Source organism: Oncorhynchus kisutch, linkage group LG4 (genome assembly GCF_002021735.2).
Source record: "Oncorhynchus kisutch isolate 150728-3 linkage group LG4, Okis_V2, whole genome shotgun sequence".
Taxonomy (NCBI): Eukaryota; Metazoa; Chordata; class Actinopteri; order Salmoniformes; family Salmonidae; genus Oncorhynchus; species Oncorhynchus kisutch.
Window position 1 is genome coordinate 21,673,982 of NC_034177.2, and position 25,900 is coordinate 21,699,881.

General features: G+C 44.1%; 1 protein-coding gene across 1 annotated transcript in view; it reads left to right on the forward strand.

Annotated features, from left to right (window-relative positions):
- Positions 1-1,051: 1,051 nt before the first annotated feature.
- The window catches only part of LOC109889236 (A disintegrin and metalloproteinase with thrombospondin motifs 20), a 199,781-nt gene continuing 174,932 nt past the window's right edge, over positions 1,052-25,900 (forward strand). Inside the window, exons 1-3 of the mRNA XM_020480514.2 lie at positions 1,052-1,436; positions 1,683-2,047; positions 11,438-11,609. Of these exons, the coding sequence (XP_020336103.1) occupies positions 1,346-1,436; positions 1,683-2,047; positions 11,438-11,609 (628 nt within the window). The 5' untranslated portion in view covers positions 1,052-1,345. The remainder of the gene's footprint in view (positions 1,437-1,682; positions 2,048-11,437; positions 11,610-25,900) is intronic.

A 25,900-nucleotide genomic window follows, 5' to 3' on the forward strand; every position in this document is an offset into this window, starting at 1 on the left:
GACAAAGGAGATGATTGTGGACTACAGGAAAAGGAGGACCGAGCATGCCAGTATTCACATCGACGGGGCTGCAGTGGAGTAGGTTGAGAGCTTCAAGTTCCGTGAAGTCCACATCACCAACAAACAATCATGGTGCAAACACACTAAGACAGTTGTGAAGAGGGCACGACAAAGCTTATTCCCCCTCAGGAGACTGAAAAGATTTGGCATGGGTCATCAGATCCTCAAAAGGTTCTACAGCTGCCCATCGAGAGCATCCGATGGTTGCATCACTGCCTGCTATGGCAACTGTTCCGTCTCCGACAGCAAGGCACTAAAGAGCGTAATGAGTATGACCCAGTACATCACTGGGGCCAAGCCTCCTACCATCCAGAACCTCTATACCAGGCAATCAGAGGAAGGCCCTAAAAATTGTCAAAGACTGGAGCCACCCTAGTCATGGACTGTTCTCTCTGCTACCGCATGGCAAGTGGTACAGGAGTGCCAAGTCTAGGTCCAAAAGACTTCTTAACAGCTTCTACCCCCAAGCCATAAGACTCCTGAACAGCTAATCAAAGGGCTACCCAGACCCTCCTTTTATGCTGCTGCTACTCGCTGTTTATTATCTATGCATAGTCACCTCTAATAACCGGTGTACCCCCACTTTGACTCTGTACCGGTACCCCCTGTATATAGCCTCGCTATTGTTATTTTACTGCTGCCGGTTAATTATTTGCTCTTTTTATTTTCTATTTTTTACTTAACACTTTTTTTCTTAAAAATTCTTGAAGCATTGTTGGTTAAGTGCTTGTAAGTAAGCATTTCACTAAGTATCAAAATGCCAACTGACTGGTTCATTTTGAGATGATAATAAGACATACAGGCAGGTTTAGTAAATGCATTATCACTATTGCAGTTCTCTTTTACCATAGCATAGGCAACTCACAAAAATAAGGCTACAGACTGCTCCAAATTGTATGGTGGTCGAGGCACACTCACCATTGGCTCTCCGGCCCAGGGGCGGGTCTTGTTTCTGATGTTGGCGAGCGTTTAGGGTGCAAGGGGTGTTCTATGGATGGCGAAGGAAAAGCTTACTTGGCACTGATCCCTCCTTTCCATATAGACGTAGCTTACGTTAGGCATCAAATACTCTGTAATGTATCGTAAATAGTGCGTGTTTGCAGAGGATAGTGGATGCATGTTTAATAATGCGATGAGGCCAATGCACTTTGCAAGACTTGTGCTGCAGAGAGCCTCCGCAGATCCCACGACCTGTTGCTGAAGCCGGGAGGAGAGAGAAGAGGCGCTTGAGAAGGATAGTACTGCATTGGACACGAGAGCCCGTGGTTTCTTCGCTGAGGAAATCATGCAGTTTGCAATCTGGCTGGTTGGACTAATGTGTCATCTGTCAGCACTTGTCCGCAACTCCTTGGAATACCGATTGCATCCGAAACAAGGTAGCCTACATATCTTGTTGATTTATGGTAGGATCCACCCGGTTAAAATGCAGTTTCTGAGAGTATGTTTAAAATGTTTAGTAGGCTAAATGGCACTGAGAAAATATTCCAGTAGAGTAACAGTACATTGTAGCCTACATGTTCTCATATAAAATAGTTGAATGTTCAAAACTGTTACATTGACATCTCTATTGGCTACATTTATTACCGTTATAAACTCTAATGCACGTTTCTCTTGTCTTTTAGAAAGTTTCATCAAACAGTTGTCGTCCTATGAAATTATCACCCCGCTGCGGATAAATGATTTCGGAGAATCATTCCCCCACAAATTGCACTACAAAAGGAAACGGAGAAGTATACATGCAGATTATTCGGCTGGTTTACGTGCTCACTACAGAATTGACGCATTCGGACAACGCTTTCATCTCAATCTAACCGCCGACTCCGGTTTTATCGCCCCCACATACACTGTGACACATTTGGGAGCGGAACACAGCAAATCAACTGAGTCCCGCCAACAAGACCTCAGCGATATGCGTCACTGCTTTTTCCGCGGACATATCAACGCCAAGATTGAATCTACCGCTGTCTTCAGTCTGTGCACTGGCCTTGTGAGTATGACTCTAAATTTAGATACTTTTTAACAGACATTGCTGACAAGTCTCCCGGGTAATTCCCATTTCAACGGATTCCAAGCATATGCACTAGTGAAGTGCATATGTGTAACATGAGCATGTGTGGCTTGACATGTGTCATTGACCACAGTGTGAGCAGGGACAGCATCCCATTTTATGCCTATTCAGCAGTAATACCACTGGGGTGATGCTGCTATTACACACGATTTGCATAATGTCCTCTGCTGGATATTGTTTACATAGTGGGTATCTGTGACATACATGTGTTTTTTAAATGATGAAACACCTTGGACACATGTTTGTTTTTATTGTGCAAATTACAGAATTGCACATAGCCTAGGCCTATACAGTACCAGTCAAAAGTTTGGACACACCTACTCATTCCAGGGTTTTTCTTTATTTTTACTATTTTCTACATTGTAGAATAATAGTGAAGACATCAAAACTATGAAATAACACATATGGAATCATGTAGTAACCAAAAAGTGTTAAACAAATCAAAATATTGATATTGATATTGATTCTTCAAAGTAGCCACACTTTGCCTTGATGACAGCTTTGAACACTCTTGGTATTCTCTCAACCAGCTTCACCTGGAATGCTTTTCCAACAGTCTTGAAAGAGTTCCCACATATGCTGAGCACTTGTTGGCTGCTTTTCCTTCACTCTACGGTCCAGATTGTGAGATTGTGTTGAATAGATGACTTTATGGGTCAGATAGGATTACTGTACAGGGGCAGGGTTTGAACTCAAAGGGGTTTTGCCTGGGGTAACTGGCACTGGCCATGTATCAGATGTTCTGCATGGCTGTATAACTTAACTAGCACGACACACCATCAACTGATTGTGTTTCAGTGAATCACACCCTTCTCTTACCTCTTTTATTTATGTACTTTCATGTTCAGTGGATGACTTCAGATATACTGTACATACAGATAGTACCTCACCTTCTGGAAAAATAAGAAATAAGATATAATATTTATGAGATTTGATTGTCATCCTGGCCAACTTGATGTACTGTATGAATTCAAGCTCCTTTTCAAATGTGTTTGCATCTGTAAAGTTTATTAGTACCCTCTGTGATGTTGTCAATTCAATTAAATTCAAGGCGCTTTATTGGCATGGGAAACATATGTTAACATTGCCAAAGCAAGTGAAGTAGATAATATACAAAAGTGAAATAAACAATAAAAATGAACAGTAAATCAAATCACATGTATTTATATAGCCCTTCTTAGATCAGCTGATATCTCAAAGTGCTGTACAGAAACCCAGCCTAAAACACCAAACAGCAAGCAATACAGGTGTAGAAGCACAGAAAACATTAAACTCACAGAAGTTCCAAAATAATTAAGACATTTCAAATGTCATATTATGTATATATACAGTGTTGTAACAATGTGCAAATCGTTAGTCATATCATCAGTCATTGAGAACGACAGGACAATAGGCACAGAGAGAGCATCAGTACACCCATGGCTCTAGGCTATTAGGTCATAAACGTGTTGGCCTAGTCTCTGAGAGCGGAGGCTGCTGGGGCTTCGTTGGACGAGCACATTTTGGTGTGATGAGGTCATTAAGGGATGATTAAGCCTCTAAAGCAAAAGAGTCATTTTGAGAAGGAAGTTTCCCTTGTCTCTGGTGCCCAATGGCTTCCCTCCGGGGAGGCTAGGGGCCTTGTGTCTTTTCACAGTGTGCTGTGACTTGTGGGAAACAGGAGAAAGATCTTGGGCTGTGGATAATTACTAATGAAGGTGCTGAGAGGAATCTAGAGGACAACTCACACCGTGGGAAATGTGTGTCCTTGGGACTTTCTCTGTTTAAAGGAACATAATGGGGGTACATTCAGAATATCCCCTATGTATCCCATATGTCCCTCTCTCTGTTTCTACAGTCAGCTGCCAAGTGATGGATGTCTATGTAAAGATCCGATGCTAGACACTTTAATGGTCTATTTAACCTGAGCGATGGACTGTCTTCACTGTACGTCACATTAGATGAGTCAGCCTATAGGGCATGACAGTGGTCTTTGCTAGCTGTGTGCCAACAGACAGAGATTCCTCACCTTGGACTTTGTGGAGTTCCCTCTACCATTGCCTTGAACTGAAGCTTTCTGTGGAGTCCCCTCCACCATGGCCTTAACCTGAACAGGACATTTTTCTGCCATTGTAATCCTTGGGCCGGCTGCTTAAGCACTTTTTGGGGTTACTTAATTTTTATATATACATTTTCAGAATGGAAAAAACACTTTCAGTGTAAACTTAAATGACTAAAACCATTTATAAAGTGTGTAGAAAAGGTAATGTACCTATATATTTTTCCATAATATAAACTCTGAGAACTAACAATCACCAAAATAAAAGCTAGACAGTGAGGGGAAATAGACAATTCCAAAAACAATGAATTTAGTAGTATTCATTTTGTTATTATGTTTGAGCAAAACACAGCACTAGCCTTGGCAATTTGCATAGAATTGTAGGAAATGTGCTTTTAAACTGCTTCTCTCTCAGCTCAGTGGAGAAATTTGTAGAATTGGCACAAATTGGCATAACATTTAAAACATTTCTCTGCACCACCAAGATGGGGGGCCTCTAAAATATTCTCAAAAATATTAGACGTGCCTACAGGCCGACCACGCTCATTGATATGCTCCACTGCCACACCCACAACCTAAGCTCCTTTTTGATCCAGAAAAAAACTCTACTGAAGCTCTCTGTGGAGTCCCCTGCACCATGGCCTTGACCTGAAGCTCTCTGTGGAGTCCCCTGCACCATGGCCTTGACCTGAAGCTCTCTGTGGAGTCCCCTGCACCATGGCCTTGACCTGAAGCTCTCTGTGGAGTCCCCTGCACCATGGCCTTGACCTGAAGCTCTCTGTGGAGTCCCCTGCACCATGGCCTTGACCTGAAGCTCTCTGTGGAGTCCCCTGCACCATGGCCTTGACCTGAAGCTCTCTGTGGAGTCCCCTGCACCATGGCCTTGACCTGAAGCTCTCTGTGGAGTCCCCTGCACCATGGCCTTGACCTGAAGCTCTCTGTGGAGTCCCCTGCACCATGGCCTTGACCTGAAGCTCTCTGTGGAGTCCCCTGCACCATGGCCTTGACCTGAAGCTCTCTGTGGAGTCCCCTGCACCATGGCCTTGACCTGAAGCTCTCTGTGGAGTCCCCTGCACCATGGCCTTGACCTGAAGCTCTCTGTGGAGTCCCCTGCACCATGGCCTTGACCAGAAGCTCTCTGTGGAGTCCCCTGCACCATGGCCTTGACCTGAAGCTCTCTGTGGAGTCCCCTGCACCATGGCCTTGACCTGAAGCTCTCTGTGGAGTCCCCTGCACCATGGCCTTGACCAGAAGCTCTCTGTAGAGTCCCCTGCACCATGGCCTTGACCTGAAGCTCTCTGTGGAGTCCCCTCCACCAAAGTCCCATTTCAGCACCCATTCCTGACAGCAACCATTGTCTGTTCATCTGAACCTCGTTTTCAGATTTCCAAGTGACTAGGAACTAACACTAGACCCCTGACACCATTTTAATTATCCAATAAATTAAATCAATCAAGTCTATTCCTCATTCTGATAATGTACTACTACCTCATTTTCACATTTGGTCTGATAGAATTTGGTAAATGTCATACAGAGATGTACAATGTTACATAGGTTGTTGTCAGTCTGTGCATCACTACTGTCTTGACCCCATGCTCTATTGGACACAGCACATGTAGGAAGTGCCTAGTGCCCAGCCTCTGTCTAGTTCATCAACTCAGTAATCACTCAGTCCTTGGCATTACTGTACAGTACCTGAGTGAATACCTTAGGCTTAGGCTGACATTAGCCTTGACATTACTGTACAGAACCTGAGTGAATACCTTAGGGTTAGGCTGACATTAGCCTTGACATTACTGTACAGTACCTGAGTGAATACCTTAGGCTTAGGCTGACATTAGCCTTGACATTACTGTACAGTACCTGAGTGAATACCTTAGGCTTAGGCTGACATTAGCCTTGACATTACTGTACAGTATCTGAGTGAATACCTTAGGCTTAGGCTGACATTAGCCTTGACATTACTGTACAGTACCTGAGTGAAAGGCTGACATTAGCCTTGACATTACTGTACATAGTACCTGAGTGAATACCTTAGGCTTATACTGACATTAGCCTTGACATTACTGGACAGTACCTGAGTGAAAGGCTGACATTAGCCTTGACATTACTGTACATAGTACCTGAGTGAGTGTTTCAGGCTGACAGTGCCTGTCTGCACTTTGACGTAAACATAATGTTCTGCTGAATGGCATAGGCTGCTACAAGATGTCTTCTGCTTGATGGCCTTGTGCTCAAACACTTCCCCCCAGCACAAACTGCCAGCACCATGCCTCTTAATGATACAGTGGAACTGCTCAGTGCCAGTACATTCACATTCATTCGTCAACTGTACTGCTTTCAGAGGAGCAGAGTGGGGCTGCCTTCCTGCACTCAAGTTAGTTTAGTTTACACACAGTATACAAGGAGAGAGAGAGAGATAGAGAGAGAGAGAGAGAGAGAGAGAGCGTCTGCCAACTTGCAAAAGTTTGTTTCCTCTGCTTTGTGTCATGTTATTACAACCCAGTCATTATATTGTACTTGGGCTCAGATTCATCTCTCATCATATAGCTAGGCCTGCAACACTTAGGCTTTCCAAGATGCAAGGGTGCTACGGGGCAAGTGTTTATAACATCTATTGTGAATGGAAAAGAGGAACTGTACATTATTATTATGGTTGTAATGGATATTATTTTCCATGTCCTATCTGGATATTTTCCGTTGTCAAACACCGACAACTTGTGGAGATGGTCATTGAAATTTCCCCCAAAAGATAACATTCCACTGCACAATATCCTGTTAAAGTGTGCGTATGAAATTACCATACAAACACCTTTGTCTTCACGGCCGAGTGAGCCAGCGAGTGGCTGGCTGTTGAACTAAGCAGCTTTGTGAGGGCCTCCCTCATCTGCCACATCAATATTTGCATTGCTCTGACAGCCGCCTCTTCCTGTCACGATTAAAGTATTGCACTCTCAAATACCATAAAACAACAGTTTTTTGTTTTGAATTTTACCCCTTTTTCTCCCCAATTTCATGGTATCCAATTGTTTTTTAGTAGCTACTATCTTGTCTCATCGCTACAACTCCCGTATGGGCTCAGGAGAGACGAAGGTTGAAAGTCATGCGTTCTCCGATACACAACCCAACCAAGCCAACTGCTTCTTAACACAGACAAGATAAGGATTTCCCTACCGGCCAAACCCGGACGACGCTAGGCCAATATTGCGTCACCCCACAGACCTCCCGGTCGCGGCCCGTTACGACAGAGCCTGGGCGCGTAACCCAGAGTCTCTGGTGGAACAGCTGGCGCCCTTAACCACTGCGCCACCCGGGAGGCCCATAAAACAACAGTTTTAAAGCCACCGTCTGTATTTAGGTGACATGCTAATGGTGTGTGATATGAAATAAATAAAATACAAATGCATTATTATTTAGGCTTTTTCCCATCACTGCAACTCCCATACGGACTCGGGAGAGGTGAAGGTCGAAAGCCTTGCGTCCTCCGAAACACGACCTTGCCAAGCCGCACAGCTTCTTGACACACTGTTCACTTAGCCCGTAAGCCAGCCGCAACTTTGTGTCGGAGGAAACACCGTACAACTGGCGACCGTATCAGCATGTATGCCCCCGGCCCGCCACAGGAGTCACTAGAGGGTGATGGGACAAGGACATCCCTGCCGGCCAAACCCTTCCCTAACCCGAACAATGCTGGGCCAATTGCGCGCCGGGAGGCCCGTCATATGAAATGACACTATTAGATATGTGTCAATCAAGCCCATTTTTTCTCATCAGATTTCCTGAGGATGATGCTGTCATCTGACTCTTTATTTATTACACAATGTCTGAAAATAATTAAGAATTAAGAATGCCTGAAGAATTAAATGATTCTTCAGGCATTCCAGAATGCAAATGATGGAATTTGCATTCAAATAAAATAATTTTATTTGCAACATGCTTCGTAGACAACAGGTGTTGACTAACATTGGGTGTTGAACACATAGCTGTAGTCAATGAATAGCATTCTCTCGTAGGTGTTCCTTTTGTCCTAGTGGGAAAGGGTAGTGTGGAGTGCAATAGAGATTGCATCATCTGTAGATCTGTTGGGGCGGTATGCATATTGGAGTGCGTGCAGCGAGTCTGATGGTGTTGATGTGAGCCATGAGCCTTTCAAAGCATTTTGCTTTTTTAAATGTTTTATACATGTTTTATTTATTTATTTTTACACCTTTTTCTCCCCAATGTTCATGGTATCCAACTGGTAGTTACAGTCTTGTCCCATCGCTGCAACTCCCGTACGGACTCGGGAGCAGTGAAGGTCGGGAGCCGCACGTCCCCCCGAAACATAACCCAGCCAAGCCGCACTGCTTCTTGACACACCGCCCACTTAACCCGGAAGCCAGCTGCACCGATGTGTCGGTGGTAACACCATACACCTGGCGACCGTGTCAGTGGGCATTGTGACCGGCCCGCCATAGGAGTCGCTTGTGCGCGATGGGACAAGAACATCCCTGCCTGCCAAACCCTCCCCTAACCCGGACGACTCTGGGCCAATTGTGCGCCGCCCCATGGGTCTCCCAATCGCGGCCGGCTGCAACAGAGCCTGGACTCGAACCCAGATCTCTGGTGGCACAGCCTTAGACCACTGAGCCACTTGGGAAGCCAGCATTTTATTGCTACAGGTGTGAGTACTACGGGGCGATAGTCATTTAGACAGGTTACCTTGGTGTTTTTGGGCACAGGGACTATGGTGGTCTACTTGATACATGTAGGTATTACAGACAGGGTCAGTGAGAGGTTGAAAATGTCAGTGACGACACTTGCCAGCTGGTCAGCGCATGTTCTGAGTACGCGTTCTGGTAATTCGTATGGCCCTGCAGACTTGTGAATGTTAACCTGTTTAAAAGTCTTACTCACAACGGCTACGGAGAGTGTGATCACACAGTCGTCCAGAACAGCTGGTGTTCTCATGCATGGTTCAGTGTTGCTTACCTCGAAGTGAGTGTAGAAGGCATTTAGCTGGTCTGGTAGGCTTGCATATCTGGGCAGTTCTCAGCTGGGTTTCCCTTTGTAATCCATGATAGTTTGCAAGCCCTGCCACATCAGACTAGCATCAGAGCCGGTGTAGTAGGATCCAAGCTTAGTCCTGTATTGACACTTTGCCTGTTTGATGGCTCGTCGGAGATCGTAGCAGTATTTCTTATAAGCGTCCGGATTAGTATCCCGCTCCTTGAAAGCGGCAGCTCTAGCCTTTACCTCAGTGCGGATGCTTCCTGTAATCCATAGCTTATGTACATACTGTCACTGTGGGGACGACGACAATCATGCACTTATTAATGGTGCTGGTGACTGATGTGTTAAACTCCTCAATGCCATCGTATGTAACATATTCCAGGCTGTGCTAGCAAAACAGTCCTGTAGCTTAGCATCTGCTTCATCGGACCACTTCCATTTTGGGCACGTCTATGGGACTTACTGTTTGAGTTTCCTGCTTTTAAGCAGGAATCAGGAGTATAGTTATTGTCGGATTTGCCAAACGGAGAGCAAGGGAGAGCTTTGTATGCATTTCTGTGTGTGGAGTAAATGTGATCGAGAGTTTTTTCACCTCTAGTTGCACTGGTGACATGCTGGTAGAAATGAGGTAAAACGGATTTCAGTTTCATTTTCTTGTTTGTTTATGGCCCTATACAGCTCATTGAGTGTGGTCTTAGTGCCAGCATCGGTTTGTGGTGGTAAACAGGTAAATAGTTTGGTCTACAGCTTATCATGATGTATTCTAACTCAGGCGAGCAGAACCTTGTCTGTCTTCCTTAATATTAGAGATCACGCACTAGCTGTTGTTAACAAAGAGACACACACATCCCCTCTTTAGCTTATCCGAAGCTGCCGTTCTGTCCTGCCGATGCAAAGAAAAAACAGCTACATGTGCAGTATATTATCGTTCAGCCACGACTCTGAGAAACATAGGATATTACATGATGGTGTCACGCCTTGGTCATTGTATTTTGTGTTTTCGTTATATATTTGGTCAGGCCAGGGTGTGACAGGGGTTTATGTTATTGTATTTCGTATTGGGGTTTGTAGTATTTGGGATCGCGGCTGATTAGGGGTGTTGTATAGGCTTGGCTGCCTGAGGCGGTTCTCAATCAGCAGTCAGGTGATTCTCGTTGCTTCTGATTGGGAACCGTATTTAGGTAGCCTGAGTTTCGCTTTGTCTTTCGTGGGTGATTGTTCCTGTCTCTGTGTAGTGTTCACCAGATAGGCTGTATTAGGTTTCACGTTCCGTTTGTTGTTTTTGTATTTATTAAGTTATTTCATGTATCGTCACTTTTTTCATTAAAGACATGAGTAACCACCACGCTGCATTTCGGTCCGACTCTCTTTCAACAAACGAAGAACGCCGTTACAGATGGCCTATCCATATACCACGGCAACATGATCAGACATTCAAATACTGCCACGGCAAGATCGTGTTACTACGACTACAAGTCTGGCCAAATTAAGATCAAACATCTGTACTAAGAGGGATTACCAGTGTGATAAATGGTGATTGACAGAGACCTCTCTAAGTACTATTTTTCTGTTTGCCTATTTTCCAAGGTTCCCATTTCCACAAGCTAAAGAAGACTGTACTTTTTAGATATTCTTTTTGCATTATTCTTGTGTTTTTCGGACCAATCATGGAACTAATGATGCATAGTACACTGTGTACTTTACTAGTACTCAACATTTACTCAGAGAAACAGCACACATGCTATAACAGCTAGGTACATCACTCACATAAATCACTGATACATGGTGCCAATAGCCGTTATGTCCTGAATGAACAAATGTAATAATTAGGAGTTGAGTTGAGTTGTCTCTAGATCTATGTCTGGGACAATACAGGACATGCACTTGCTGACTGGTAGGGACTACTCAAAGGAGTTCTCTAGACACCAGTCCTATCATGCTACAGATGTGAGATCTTAATTTGATCACAATTTTGTTGTTGAGAATTTTCCTGCACAGCAGGAAATGCAAACTTGTAGTGTATTTGATGTTGAAAAAGGCTTCTAAAGTTTGTAATTTCCACTTTAAAATGTCAGACTTGATTTCTCCCAATGAAAAATGTATTACAATCCATTAATTATAATTCAAATAATAATTCACATTTCCTGTTTCTGCAGGATTATTTTCCTGCTGTAGCAAACTGGCTCTAATGAAGATCCTACATATGTGTAGCTGCCATACACACTTCACAGACCTCCTCTAACCAACTCTTCTCTCACAATCTACCCTCTCCCCTCCAGATGGGGACTTTTACAACCCAGCAAGGTGAATACTTCTTAGAGCCCCTGATGAAGGCAGAGGAGGGGGAGGAGTACGACGAGGAGCACAACAAACCTCACCTCGTTTACAGACAGGACAGGAAGAGGAGAGAGAGTCCTGCCAGTGAGCCCACACAACCCTGCTCAGCTTCAGGTAACAGACCTACCTACCACAGTCTGCCCCTGTACTAACCATAGTCTGAATTCTCTCCTATACTGTACTATACTATACTGTATTACACTATACTAGAGTACACTATATTACACTACACTATACTTAATTAAGCTAAAATGTGTTCCAGCCAGCCATCGCCTCCTGAGGTTTTTACTCTCCTTTCTGGAGTGTTCACACCCAAGACTGTGGAAGAACAGAGGAAGAAATAATTGCTTTTTAGTTTGCTGCACTGTCGGAGATAAATTTTGAAACTGGAGAGCACTGCATTTTATAAGCTGCTTTTAAATGTTCTCCATTTCATTAGATTTTAATAGCTGCAGACTTTAGGTGGTGGAGAGGCCCACAAAAAGCAAAGTGACCCAGCAGAGTTCACCCTGACTCAGGCCCTTAAAAGATGGCTCATGGGGAGCTTTGTGGGCGGCCTTTGTTGGCTGATGCAATAAATCTTTTATGTGCTTGGACACTTGATTTGCTTGTTGTCTGGACCCGGGTATTGTGTGCTGGTTGTGGCCATTGTCTGTGGCTGGAATTAAAGTAGTTGGAGTGACCTGAGGGGCCAGGCCAAAACCTCCTTAATATGCTTGCCTTTCACTCCTTCAGTCTGTGTGTGGCAAACACAGAGGGGCAAAAATCTGGAGGGTCTCACTATCAGCCAAGCACTGGAGGACTTTAAAATATGCTCTCTCTCTGTGTAGACACTGTCAGACAGTGGGTGGGAGGTGGGAGCCTCTTGAAAGGCCTTGGTTTGACATGAAGGTGTTGCAGCTCACACAAGTTGTGGGTCTATCCACCCAGTCTCCATGTAATATCTTTCAAACCTCACAGATTAGATACAGTAGGTTTTTCTATTCAAAGTACCCAAGCAAACACATTCTTACTCCTCACTTTTTAATACGTCAATAGGCTCTTGTTATAACATAGATATATAGCAGGAGAAAGAGAAGACACCTGTAGAATGCCTCATCAAAGGGCAGCAGAGCAGACACACAATGAGGCAGGATTAAAGGACAGAGACGACACAGGGCCGGGTTAGGACAGGAGCACTGTGAGGTGTCCTGGGCTGTGGTTCAACACCCTTATCTGATAGGCTCCTCTCCAGATGCACTGATAAATGCCTCTCTTTGAAGGCCACAGTAGGTCTGCCTGCCTGGCTGGCTGCTAGTAGGCCTTGTTTCTTTTTATGGGAATGTGTGCAGTGCACACACTGACTGCTACTATCAGGTCAGGAGTAAACACTGTGTTGGTTGGCTGTTCTCAAAGCACAGCACAGGTATCAAATCAAAGTTTATTGGTCGCTTACACAGATTTGTAGATGTTATCGCAGGTGCAGCGAAATGCTTTTGCGGTCTAAGAAACTGCATCGTAGTGCTAGAGGCGTCACTACAGATCCGGGTTCAATCCCGGGCTGTGTCGCGGCCGGCCGCGACCAGGAGACCCACGAGGTGGTGCACAATTGGCTCAGCATTGTCCGAGTTAGGGGAGGGTTTGGCCGGCTGGGATGTCCTTGTCCCATCACGCTCTAGCGAATCCTTGTGGCGGCCGGGCGCATGCATGCAGACCTTGGTCGCCAGCTGAACTACCAATTGGAGATCACGAAATTGGGGAGAAAAAGGTGTAAAAAATTATATATACGTCCATCTCCAACAGTGCAGTAATATCTAGCAATACAATAACAATACACACTTAATCCAAAAGGTTAGAAAATATCAGAAATATCAGAACGAGCAATGACAGAGTCCAGAATATAAATGTGTATATATATATATACATAGTATATACAGTATGGACAGTATATTAATAGAAAAGGCAGTAGTTACTGTATATAGGATGAGCCATGATTAGAATACAGTATATACACTACATGACCAAAAGTATGTGGACAGCTGCTTGTCAAACATCTCATTCCAAAATCATGGGCATTAATATGGAGTTGGTCCCCCGTTTGCTGCTATAACAGCTTCCACTCTTCTGGGAAGGCTTTCCACTAGATGTTAGAACATTGCTGCGGGGACTTGCCTCCATTCAGCCATGAGAGCATTAGTGAGGTAGGGCACTGATGTTGGGCGATTAGGCCTGGCTTGCAGTCGGCGTTCTAATTCCTCCCAAAGGTGTTGGATGGGGTTGAGGTCAGGATCTGTGCAGGCCAGTCAAGTTCTTCCACACCAATCTCGACAAACCATTTCTGTATGGACCTCGCTTTGTGCATGTGGTCCATTGTCATGCTGAAACAGGAAAGGGCCTTCCCCAAACTGTTGCCACAAAGTTGGAATCACAGAATCGTCTAGAATGTCATTGTATGCTGCAGCGTTAAGATTTCCCTTCCATGGTACTAAGGACTACAGGACTACACTGTAGTCCTTAGGACTATGGTACTAAGGACTACAGGTCCGAACCATGAAAAACAGCCCCAGACCATTATTCCTCCTCCACCAAACATTACAGTTTGCACTATGCATTGGAGCAGGTAGCGTTCTGCTGGCATCCATCAAACCCAGATTTGTCTGTCGGACTACCAGATGGTGAAGCGTCATTCGTCATTCCAGAGAACCTGTTTCCACTGCTACAGAGTCCAATGGTGGCTAGCTTTACACCACTCCAGCCGACACTTGGCATTGCGCATGGTGATCTTAGGCTTGTGTGCGGCTGCTCAGCCTTGGAAACCCATTTCATGAACTTCCCGTTCTTGTGCAGACGTTGCTTCCAGAGGCAGTTTGGAACTCGGTAGTGAATGTTTTAACCGAGGACAGGCGATAGTTATGCGCTACACACTTCAGCACTCGGTGGTCGCGTTCTGTCAGCTTGTGTGGCCTACCACTTTGCGACTGAGCCGTTGCTCCTAGATGTTTCCACTTCACAGTAATAACACTTACAGCTTTACCCTGGCAGACATTTGACAAACAGACAAATAGGTGGCATCCTATGACGGTGCCACGTTGAAAGTCACTGAGCTCTTCAGTAAGGCCATTCTACTGTCAATGTTTGTCTATGGAGATTGCATGGCTGTGTGCTTGATTTTCTACACCTGTCAGCGACTAATTTGAATTGGTGTCCATATGATTTTATATATATAGTGTACACATGAAGTGGGTAGAACAGTATGTTAACATTGTTAAGTGACCAGTGTTCAATGACTATGTACATAGGGCAGCAGTCTCTAAGGTGCAGGGCAGAGTACCAGGCGGTATCCGGCTAGTGACAGTGTCTTAGGTGCCGGCAGAGTACCAGGCGGAGGCCGGCTAGTGATGACTGTTCAACAGTCTGATGGCCTAGAGATCGAAGCTTTTTCAATCGGCTTTCATACACCTGCACTGTCTTCCTTTGCTAGATGATCATTGGATTTGATGATGTGGAAGAGCAATCTATTCGCTGCCTGTAAATTGGGGCTGGCATTCTTATATAGTTAATGGACAACTGGTCCGATAAATTAGGTGCACTCCACCCCCCCCCCCCCTCTCCCTATTTTTCTCCGTCTCTGTCTCTCTCCTCACAAATGTTCTCTCTATCTCTCGTCCCTCCCCCTCCATCCCATCACGGGCTGCATAAACATGTAGCTCTTTACTGCAGCGTAATTGCTGAGAGCAAATTGCATTGAGCAACACAGTCAGGACCACCAGGCAGAGTGCAGCTGTATGTGGGAAAATCTCTGGGTATACAATATGAAGTAGGTATAGCTGCTTTTAAATGCACAAGCAGATAGATGTGATTAAGATATTGTGCTACAAAACCAAGAATAAACTTGTGGGGGCCTTAAGTGGAGGGCCTCAAGGTAAAAAATGGGCCTGTGTGTTAGAAATGACAGGGACGATTTCTGGACCTAGTCTGCACCTGTACAGTAGTGAAAGAAAAGAGAACCCGTTGCTACTAGAGGGCAGATTCCTTTCTTGCTATCCCTCTATTCCTCTTTCTGAGGAGGTATAAAAGCACTCTTTGTGAGGGTCAATGATCTCATGGTCCTCTCTCTCCACACTTTATGTATATGTGAAAGAGGAGGCTTGTCTTAAATCAAAGTTGCTAGTCGGAGATGGATTACTGAGGGGGCTGAAGGTTTTTGAGGCTTTGGTGGGTTGGAGAGTTGCAAGGAGGATCAAAACCTGCCAACTATCCCGGTTGGTCAGAACAGAACACACATGGAAATGCCAGGCGCTTCATAATGAACCATCCTGCCAGCCGTTCTTCACTCTATACATTCAGTCATTCAGTCAGTCATTTTTTTTCTTCCCCTCCCTTTCCTGCTATGCTCTTCAGGGAGACACATATTTTTGAAAACAGACAAAGATTAAAGGTTTTGTCTGTTTTGTCAAGCGGTCTTCCAGAACACAAACAAAATGTGTATCAGCGAAAAGATAAGTTTTACATTCAGATAGGCCTGTGTTGGCTCTTGTTGCTGCATTTGGGACTCACGTGATAGTTCAGGAATGCTGTAGAAGAAAACTATAGGCCTATCATGGTATGCTGCAAGTGTTTACTTTCAGTTGTTTAAGAAGTTCCACATTTGGTGTTTTCCATAGTTGTTGTAGTCCTGTTGGTTTCCATAGTTGTTGTAGTCCTTTTGGTTTCCATAGTTGTTGTAGTCCTGTTGTTTTCCATAGTTGTTGTAGTCATGTTGGTTTCCATAGTTGGTGTTGTCCTGTTGTCCTGTTGTTTTCCATAGTTGTTGTAGTCATGTTGGTTTCCATAGTTGGTGTAGTCCTGTTGTTTTCCATAGTTGTTGTAGTCCTGTTGGTTTCCATAGTTGGTGTTGTCCTGTTGTCCTGTTGTTTTCCATAGTTGTTGTAGTCATGTTGGTTTCCATAGTTGGTGTAGTCCTGTTGTTTTCCATAGTTGTTGTAGTCCTGTTGGTTTCCATAGTTGGTGTTGTCCTGTTGTTTTCCATAGTTGGTGTAGTCCTGTTGGTTTCCATAGTTGGTGACGTCCTGTTGGTTTCCATAGTTGGTGTAGTCCTGTTGGTTTCCATAGTTGGTGACGTCCTGTTGGTTTCCATAGTTGGTGTAGTCCTGTTGGTTTCCATAGTTGGTGTAGTCCTGTTGGTTTCCATAGTTGGTGACGTCCTGTTGGTTTCCATAGTTGGTGAAGTCCTGTTGGTTTCCATAGTTGGTGTAGTCCTGTTGGTTTCCATAGTTGGTGTAGTCCTGTTGGTTTCCATAGTTGGTGACGTCCTGTTGGTTTCCATAGTTGGTGTAGTCCTGTTGGTTTCCATAGTTGGTGTAGTCCTGTTGGTTTCCATAGTTGGTGACGTCCTGTTGGTTTCCATAGTTGGTGAAGTCCTGTTGGTTTCCATAGTTGGTGTAGTCCTGTTGGTTTTCGTAGTTGGTGTAGTCCTGTTGGTTTCCATAGTTGGTGAAGTCCTGTTGGTTTCCTTAGTTGGTGTAGTCCTGTTGGTTTCCATAGTTGGTGTAATCCTGTTGGTTTTCATAGTTGGTGAAGTCCTGTTGGTTTCCATAGTTGGTGTAGTCCTGTTGGTTTCCATAGTTGGTGACGTCCTGTTGGTTTCCATAGTTGGTGTAGTCCTGTTGGTTTCCATAGTTGGTGACGTCCTGTTGGTTTCCATAGTTGGTGAAGTCCTGTTGGTTTCCATAGTTGGTTTAGTCCTGTTGGTTTCCATAGTTGGTGTAGTCCTGTTGGTTTTCGTAGTTGGTGTAGTCCTGTTGGTTTCCATAGTTGGTGTAGTCCTGTTGGTTTCCATAGTTGGTGTTGTCCTGTTGTTTTCCATAGTTGGTGTAGTCCTGTTGGTTTCCATAGTTGGTGACGTCCTGTTGGTTTCCATAGTTGGTGTAGTCCTGTTGGTTTCCATAGTTGGTGACGTCCTGTTGGTTTCCATAGTTGGTGTAGTCCTGTTGGTTTCCATAGTTGGTGTAGTCCTGTTGGTTTCCATAGTTGGTGACGTCCTGTTGGTTTCCATAGTTGGTGAAGTCCTGTTGGTTTCCATAGTTGGTGTAGTCCTGTTGGTTTCCATAGTTGGTGTAGTCCTGTTGGTTTCCATAGTTGGTGACGTCCTGTTGGTTTCCATAGTTGGTGTAGTCCTGTTGGTTTCCATAGTTGGTGTAGTCCTGTTGGTTTCCATAGTTGGTGACGTCCTGTTGGTTTCCATAGTTGGTGAAGTCCTGTTGGTTTCCATAGTTGGTGTAGTCCTGTTGGTTTTCGTAGTTGGTGTAGTCCTGTTGGTTTCCATAGTTGGTGAAGTCCTGTTGGTTTCCTTAGTTGGTGTAGTCCTGTTGGTTTCCATAGTTGGTGTAATCCTGTTGGTTTTCATAGTTGGTGAAGTCCTGTTGGTTTCCATAGTTGGTGTAGTCCTGTTGGTTTCCATAGTTGGTGACGTCCTGTTGGTTTCCATAGTTGGTGTAGTCCTGTTGGTTTCCATAGTTGGTGACGTCCTGTTGGTTTCCATAGTTGGTGAAGTCCTGTTGGTTTCCATAGTTGGTTTAGTCCTGTTGGTTTCCATAGTTGGTGTAGTCCTGTTGGTTTTCGTAGTTGGTGTAGTCCTGTTGGTTTCCATAGTTGGTGAAGTCCTGTTGGTTTCCTTAGTTGGTGTAGTCCTGTTGGTTTCCATAGTTGGTGTAATCCTGTTGGTTTTCATAGTTGGTGAAGTCCTGTTGGTTTCCATAGTTGGTGTAGTCCTGTTGGTTTCCATAGTTGGTGTAGTCCTGTTGGTTTCCATAGTTGGTGTAGTCCTGTTGGTTTCCATAGTTGGTGTAGTCCTGTTGGTTTCCATAGTTGGTGAAGTCCTGTTGGTTTCCATAGTTGGTGTAGTGCTGTTGGTTTCCATAGTTGGTGTAGTCCTGTTGGTTTCCATAGTTGGTGTAGTCCTGTTGGTTTCCATAGTTGGTGAAGTCCTGTTGGTTTCCATAGTTGGTGTAGTCCTGTTGGTTTCCATAGTTGGTGTAGTGCTGTTGGTTTCCATAGTTGGTGTAGTCCTGTTGGTTTCCATAGTTGGTGTAGTCCTGTTGGTTTCCGTAGTTGGTGTAGTCCTGTTGGTTTCCATAGTTGGTGTAGTCCTGTTGGTTTCCTTAGTTGGTGTAGTCCTGTTGGTTTCCATAGTTGGTGTAGTCCTGTTGGTTTTCATAGTTGGTGAAGTCCTGTTGGTTTCCATAGTTGGTGTAGTCCTGTTGGTTTCCATAGTTGGTGTAGTCCTGTTGGTTTCCATAGTTGGTGTAGTCCTGTTGGTTTCCATAGTTGGTGTAGTCCTGTTGGTTTCCATAGTTGGTGTAGTCCTGTTGGTTTCCATAGTTGGTGTAGTCCTGTTGGTTTCCATAGTTGGTGTAGTCCTGTTGGTTTCCATAGTTGGTGAAGTCCTGTTGGTTTCCATAGTTGGTGTAGTGCTGTTGGTTTCCACAGTTGGTGTAGTCCTGTTGGTTTCCATAGTTGGTGTGGTCCTGTTGGTTTCCGTAGTTGGTGAAGTCCTATCTCTGCACACCTTGGTAAAATGTGTTGATTCTGTAGAAGCAGAACAGTATGTTTACACTGAGATAAAGTGAACAAAGATCAAGTTGAAGAGCTACTTGTGTCCACCATTTTGCAGTCGTATTTGGTCTTCCAACAAAATTCTCAAAGGTTTTTCCTCACATATGCTGTCACCAACAGGGGAGTGTTGAAAATGCTACTATCATAATAAGGTATTTTAAAATGTGACCTCTTAGGGAAGATATGGCTTATGTTGTTTCATCCTCAGTCAATACACAGTAGTAAAGTTGTCCTTGACACTAACATGACCTAGATCGTCTTCCCCACTACTGTTCACTAGGCACCGAGCAGCCATGTCTAGGACTACAGATCGATATGCACACTAAGCCATCTTGGGTAGTTTTGCCACTGTTTTTGATAACTATGAAGTTGGGAGCTGTTGAGTGGGTGATTAAGAGGCGAGTGTTCTTAAGTTTTAAAAGGTGAATGTTCCTCATTATGCCAGGATAGGTTTAAAAGCTTCTCCAAAGGAGCTCGTCAGACTGAAATCACAACAACACTGTGACTGCGTCGGTCCCTTAATGCAACATTCTGGGGGTTATCTGTCTGTCTGCCTGTGGGCAAAAGCTTGCATGTGAATCTCTGTGTCAGTTGTCCTGAGATGGAGATAGTCAGAAGGATGGGGGTGGCCAGGATAGGGGAAGACTATTCTCACTCTGCTCACTAGGTCTCTGCAGGGCTGACATGTATGAGAGCTTTGAAGGTAATAAGAGGTTGTAGTTGTCTGTTTCTCTCTCATGATGTACTTACTATACTGCAGGCCTGACTGGTCCCTGGTACTAGGACTGGGATGCGGTGAATGGAATAATTAGTGTGATTATAGAGAAGGTTTGAGTTGTTTCTGTTGGAGTACACAGAGTTGGTTGGCTGTGGGCCTGTGACTATCCCTCCCCAACACAAAGCATTTCCCTTTGCCCCTGACCTCTAAACACAAACATTTCTATGGGAATCACCCATCGCCTGGCCCACAATGTAGAAATGACGTGGGTCCAATGCAGGCTTCATCTTTTTTTGTCAAGGGATTAATCTACATGGAAAATGCTCTCTCATGCCGTCTTCCGTGCGTTCTGGTATTGGACTAGCCGACTTGAATCGCTCCCTGTTCTTTAGCGTGCCCATGTATGTGAATGGAAGCACTTGTTGTGTGTTGTGTGTGACTTTGGCTTGTGTCACCTTTTGTTTGGGGTCACTTATTGGATGGGATCTGACTATGGGCTCTTCCCTAGAGGTGTTCAGAACTCCATTTAAATTGTTTACAATCTCAGTTGAAGTTGTTTTTGTCTCTCATGCCGTGTTGGGAATGGGCTCAGTAGTAGGCATGGTGCGATGGATGAATGGTTATCGGTCAGACAACCTCTATCACCTTTACGATCTGGCTCACGAAGTTGTGGGGGCTTTGGGATGTAATCTGGCTCCATAGGGCTTAGGTTCCCCAACACACCATATTGTTACTCATCCTGAAATGTGTATCTGGCGGAGTGAGTGTGTTAAAATGTTTGCTTTGTTTGTGTCGTGTACATGCAAAGTGTGTGTGCATGTACAGACTGTGTGTGTGTGTGTGTGTGTGTGTGTGTGTGTGTGTGTGTGTGTGTGTGTGTGTGTGTGTGAACTCTGCTAGGTTTATATTTTGGACTGAATGTTTGTTGTCTCTAATGCTGTGAAAGAGACAGCTCTCTGAGGAGTTGAAATTGCTGAGCGAGAAGAGGACAGGAGAGGAGCAAGTTTCTGTCTTCATCTGTGCCTAGCCTGGTCTGCGCTGCATGTGCCGGTCTCGCTCTAAACCCTGGCACTGGCCCCGGAAGTTTCTCAGGCTCTCTCTGTCTACCTCCCCTCTACACATGTGTCTCTATCTGTAGTAGACCCTCAATCCACGTTATAGTTTTCAAACTCAACTCCAACTAGGAAGTTACAGGAGAAGTTGGACTGTGTAGTAACTGAGGCACTCAGGGAAGAAAGAAATCAGACATAGTTAATGATACATTTGGTGAACATTGTGCCTTTGTCTATAATCGATTGAGGTATGAAGTGCTATGATGCTTCTCCGACCTAGTCAATAGTTATTGTGAACCTAATGTAAGTAACTTATAGTTAGTATGAACTCCAGTTCTGCACTTCAGAAATAATAGAACCCTCACTGCTCTGATGAGTGACATAGGCAGCTCATCATTCTTCCTCATGGTCATCTGACTGACTGGACGAAAACAGATTGACTGGGTGTTGGATCAGATATACACACTAGACCGACAGATATAGAAAGATAGACAGACAGACAGCAGTCTAATAGTTGTCATGTGGCAATAGCGACAGGACAGCCCCAGTGAACCCAGCCCAGTGTGTTGTCTCTGTGTCAGAGTTCCAGTGACAAATTCCAACGGCTATTTTATGCAGAGGTCTACTGTCTGTCTGTCTGTCTGGGTATTCTGTCTGAACAGATGGGCAGCAGTGTTCTGTTATAGTGGCATCAGTCAGATGTGTGGTGCTGACAGGTGAGGGACATGGGCAGGCTGGGACACCGCTGACCCTGATGGGAGGACAGGTGCAGTCCAACGATATGCAGTGTCATTGCTTGTGGAGCTCCTCTGTCCATCTGAAGGCACCAAAACAAGTTGTTGAAATGATTATGTTACTCTTATGTATGGAACGTATATGAAGGTTATTTGATCCTGAGGAATTGAGACCAATGAAATATACAGTGCCTTCGAAAAGTATTCAGACACCTTGACTTTTTCCTAATTTTGTTACGTTGCAGCCTTATTCTAAAATTGATTAAATAAATACAAATCCTCGGCAATCTACACACAATTCGCCATAATGACAAAGTGAAAACAGGGTTTTAGAAATTTTACAAATAGAAAACATAAATACCTTATTTACATAAGTATTCAGACCCTTTGCTATGAGACTCAAAATTCAGCTCAGATGCATCCTGTTTCAATTGATCATCCTCGAGATGTTTCTACCACTTGGAGTCAAAATAGATTAGGGCCTAATTTATTTATTTCAATTGACTGATTTCCTTATATGAACTGTAACTCAGTAAAATTGAGTTGAGACACAGGGGGACAATGCAGTTTCAATAATTTTAAGACCACTCATGTCCTCATTAAAAACTGAAGGGAAAGTACGTGCCAAAAGCTTTGGGGTAATTGATTCAGTGCCGTGGTATTATGACAGCTTGGTTTTCTGCAGCCCATCTTTACTGTACATCTCAGAGGGGCGCTCACTCTCCCCAACGAAAAAAGCAGACAGAAATGAACTGACCATCATCTTTTCTCTCTCTCCTCAACACGAGAGAAACAAGGAATGTCTGGCAGCTTTCACTGCTCTTATCGCGTGAGGTAGAGATGGTTACATTGAAGGACAACCTAGCTGTTTCATCATTGTTGTTGAACTCCAGAGCAGAGAGATGGGATTCCCTGTTGAGAAAGTCTGGTACCTGAACTCTAACCCTTAACCCCCTGGCCACCCTACAGCTTTTAACATGGATCTGGACAGTAACACCGACACCACTGTGGGAAGACAGTGTGTGAATGCTGCTATCATTCTTTATAATGGTCAAGAGTCATGCAGCCATGTTTAAAAACTTTCATTCTACAGCAACAATTAGTTCCCTATTTTTTCTGTTTAGCTAGCAGCCACTTAATTACTCTTAATTGTAGGTCTGTGTGGGTCTAGAGGATGTTGTACTGTTTGTTAAACGACCATAACAATGTGACCCTTGATTGGCCCAGGCATGATCTATGCTTGCTGTAAGGTACACTACAGCTATACAATGCTGCCGACTACACTGTCTCCCTAATTGGCACCCAAGTGACAGAGCTCTTTCTCTCCCAGTGGGTTATTGTGAAATAATGTTAATTAGCTCAACAATGAAATCAGTGTTCCCTATTTTTGGGCTTTTGGCATTGATACTTCTGAACGAGAGTGAAAAGAGGTCGTAGTGCATTGGAGTATGAAATAAATTGCCTTTAATCCAGCTGAAGAGGAGGACAACGTCATATTTGTTGACATCATGCTTGAATGTCAACCAACATTTGTTGTAGAAAAATATATACTATTGTTTGAATGTTTCTTGGATTGTAAACAAAAAACAATATATATGGGTACATTTTTTGTGGTTATTGTGGTCAAACACCCTGTGTGCAATTGTGTTTGTGTGAGTGTGTAATAAGGTCTTATTGGAAGAATACATAGTGTTGAAGCTGAAATATGTAACTTTTTGGAGGACACGACAAAATTCACATAGAAATATGTGTTATAGATCTTCCATCCTCATTGAAAGCAAGTCTAAGAAGAGGTAGAGTTGTTCTATGTGCACTATTTCTATGCTTCCTGTTCTTAAATTTAGTTTTAGCGATTTTTTACTTTCTGGTTTTGTACACCAGCTTCAAACAGTTGAAAATACAATATTTTTGGTTATGGAAAATATATTTCACAGTGGTTTAGATGGTACAATGATTTTCTACACTATACTTGCTTGTTTTGTCACATAAACTGAAATTAGGTGAACTAGTAGAATTTTAGCAACCAGGAAATGGTTGTATAGTGCACCTTTAAGTCATGAAACGTTATTGCGATTATAACGCTCACCGTTTACTGCTCTGTATAGGCATTGTTCCAGAAAATGCTTTTGATTTCACAGTGATGTGTACACTTGTGCCAACAAAAACATTGTCTTCATAGATGGCACGCTTTGCTGAAATATGTTCCATTATGTGTTGGGCTGTACTGCTAGTATGATTTGCTACAGTAGTTATCTGGAAGAGGGGATTTATGGATGTTTTATTTGATAAAATGGTTGATAAATATCTATGTTTAATACTGTTTTAATTGAGATATAAATTCCCCTATGTTTGGGTCTGTCAGAAATGTCTTTCAGTCGAGCCAGGGCTAGCCCAAACTATTCTTCTCACGGTGTAAGTAGCAGCTCATCGGCCAGTGGGGGGGTTTGACTGTAAGACGATTTCGGAAAGGTTGTGTGTAGCTTTAAAGGCCATATTTCCTTCTCCTCCTCAACTTACTGTACTCCACTTCCACACTATTCACTTCTCACTCAGACTGCACACTACATAGAAACATTAGAACCTCTAGTCTACCCTTTCTTCTTTTCTTCAATGCGGGATTGTAAGCTCTGCTCTGCAGTGAGAAATCTGTCTGTTGGTGTTCTGGAGGTCTCTTTCGCTCTAGTTCCTGGAAAAAGGAGCCTTCACCACGGCCCAGCAACCTCGGCTGCTGTGTGGATGGGCAATGGGCACCAGCTGATGGGCTTGGCGCTGACACGTGCACCTGGCACTGGCATGGGGCAGGGACTCACGGCGGCAGGAGTTGGGTGCCGTTGTGCCAGGGTGTCACGCTCCATCTTGTGTGCCCGCCGCGCCGGGGCCAGCCCTCGAATGAATGGAGCTTTCCTTTTCTTTTTCTCTCCCTCTGTTATACTTTCTCTAGATCCTTGTTGGTTTGATAGAGAATTGCCGGGGGCTCAAACTACAAGGGGACACTCACTATGACAGGGTTACCAAAATCAAATACAATTTTATTGGTCACATACAATGTTTATTGCAGATGTTTATTGCAGATATTATTGCAGATATTATTGCAGATTATTGCAGATAATTATTGCAGATATTATTGCGGGTGTACCGAGATGCTTGTGTTTCTAGCTCCGACAGTGCAGTAATATCTAACAAGTCATATCTAACAATTTCACAACATATACAGTACCTAATACACACACATCTAGGTAAAGGAATGGAATTAAGAAAAAATAAATATATGGACGAGCAATGTCCGAGCGGCATAGAATAAGATACAGTAGAATAGTGTAGAATACAGTATATGCATATGAGATGAATAATGCAAGGTATGTAAACCTTATTAAAGTGACTAGTGATTTTAAGTCTATGTATATAGGCAGCAGCCTCTAATGTGCTAGTGACGACTATTTCTGATGGTCTTGAGATAGAATCTGTTTTTCAGTCTCTCGGTCCCAGCATTGATGCACCTGTACTGACCTCGCCTTCAAATCAAATCAAACTTTATTTGTCACATGCGCCGAATACAGCAAGTGTAGACTTTACCGTGAAATGCTTACTTACAAGACCTTAACCAACAATGCAGCTCAAGAGTTTAAAAAAAATATTTACCAAGTAGACTAAAATAAAAAGAAATAATAATAAGTAACACAATAAGAATAACAGGGCTATATACAGGGGGCACCGGTACCGGGTCAGTGTGCGGGGGTACTGGTTAGTTGAGGTAATTTGTACATGTAGGTGGGGTTGACAGCTTTTGAGGAGCCTTTTGGTCCTAGACTTGGCGCTCCGGTACCTCTTGCCGTGCGGTAGCAGAGAAAACAATCTATAACTTGGGTGACTGGAGTCTCTGACAATTTCATGGGCTTTCCTCCTCAGGTCCTGGATGGCAGGAAGCTTGGCCCCAGTGATGTACTGGGCCGTTCGCACTACTCTCTGTAGCGCCTTACGGTCAGATGCCGAGCAGTTGCCATACCAGGCGGTGATGCAACCGGTCAGGATGCTCTCAGTGGTGCAGCTGTAGAACCTTTTGTGGATCTGGGGACCCATGCCAAATCTTTTCAGTCTCCTTAGGGGGAAAAGGTTTTGGCGTCCACTCTTCACGACTGTCTTGGTATGTTTGGACCATGATAGTTCGTTGGTGATGTGGATACCAAGGAATTTGAAACTCTCGACCCCCTCCACTACAGCCTGTTCGGCCCGCCTTTTCCTGTAGTCCATGATCAGCTACTTTGTCTTGCTCACACTGAGGGAGAGGTTGTTGTCCTTGCACCACACTGC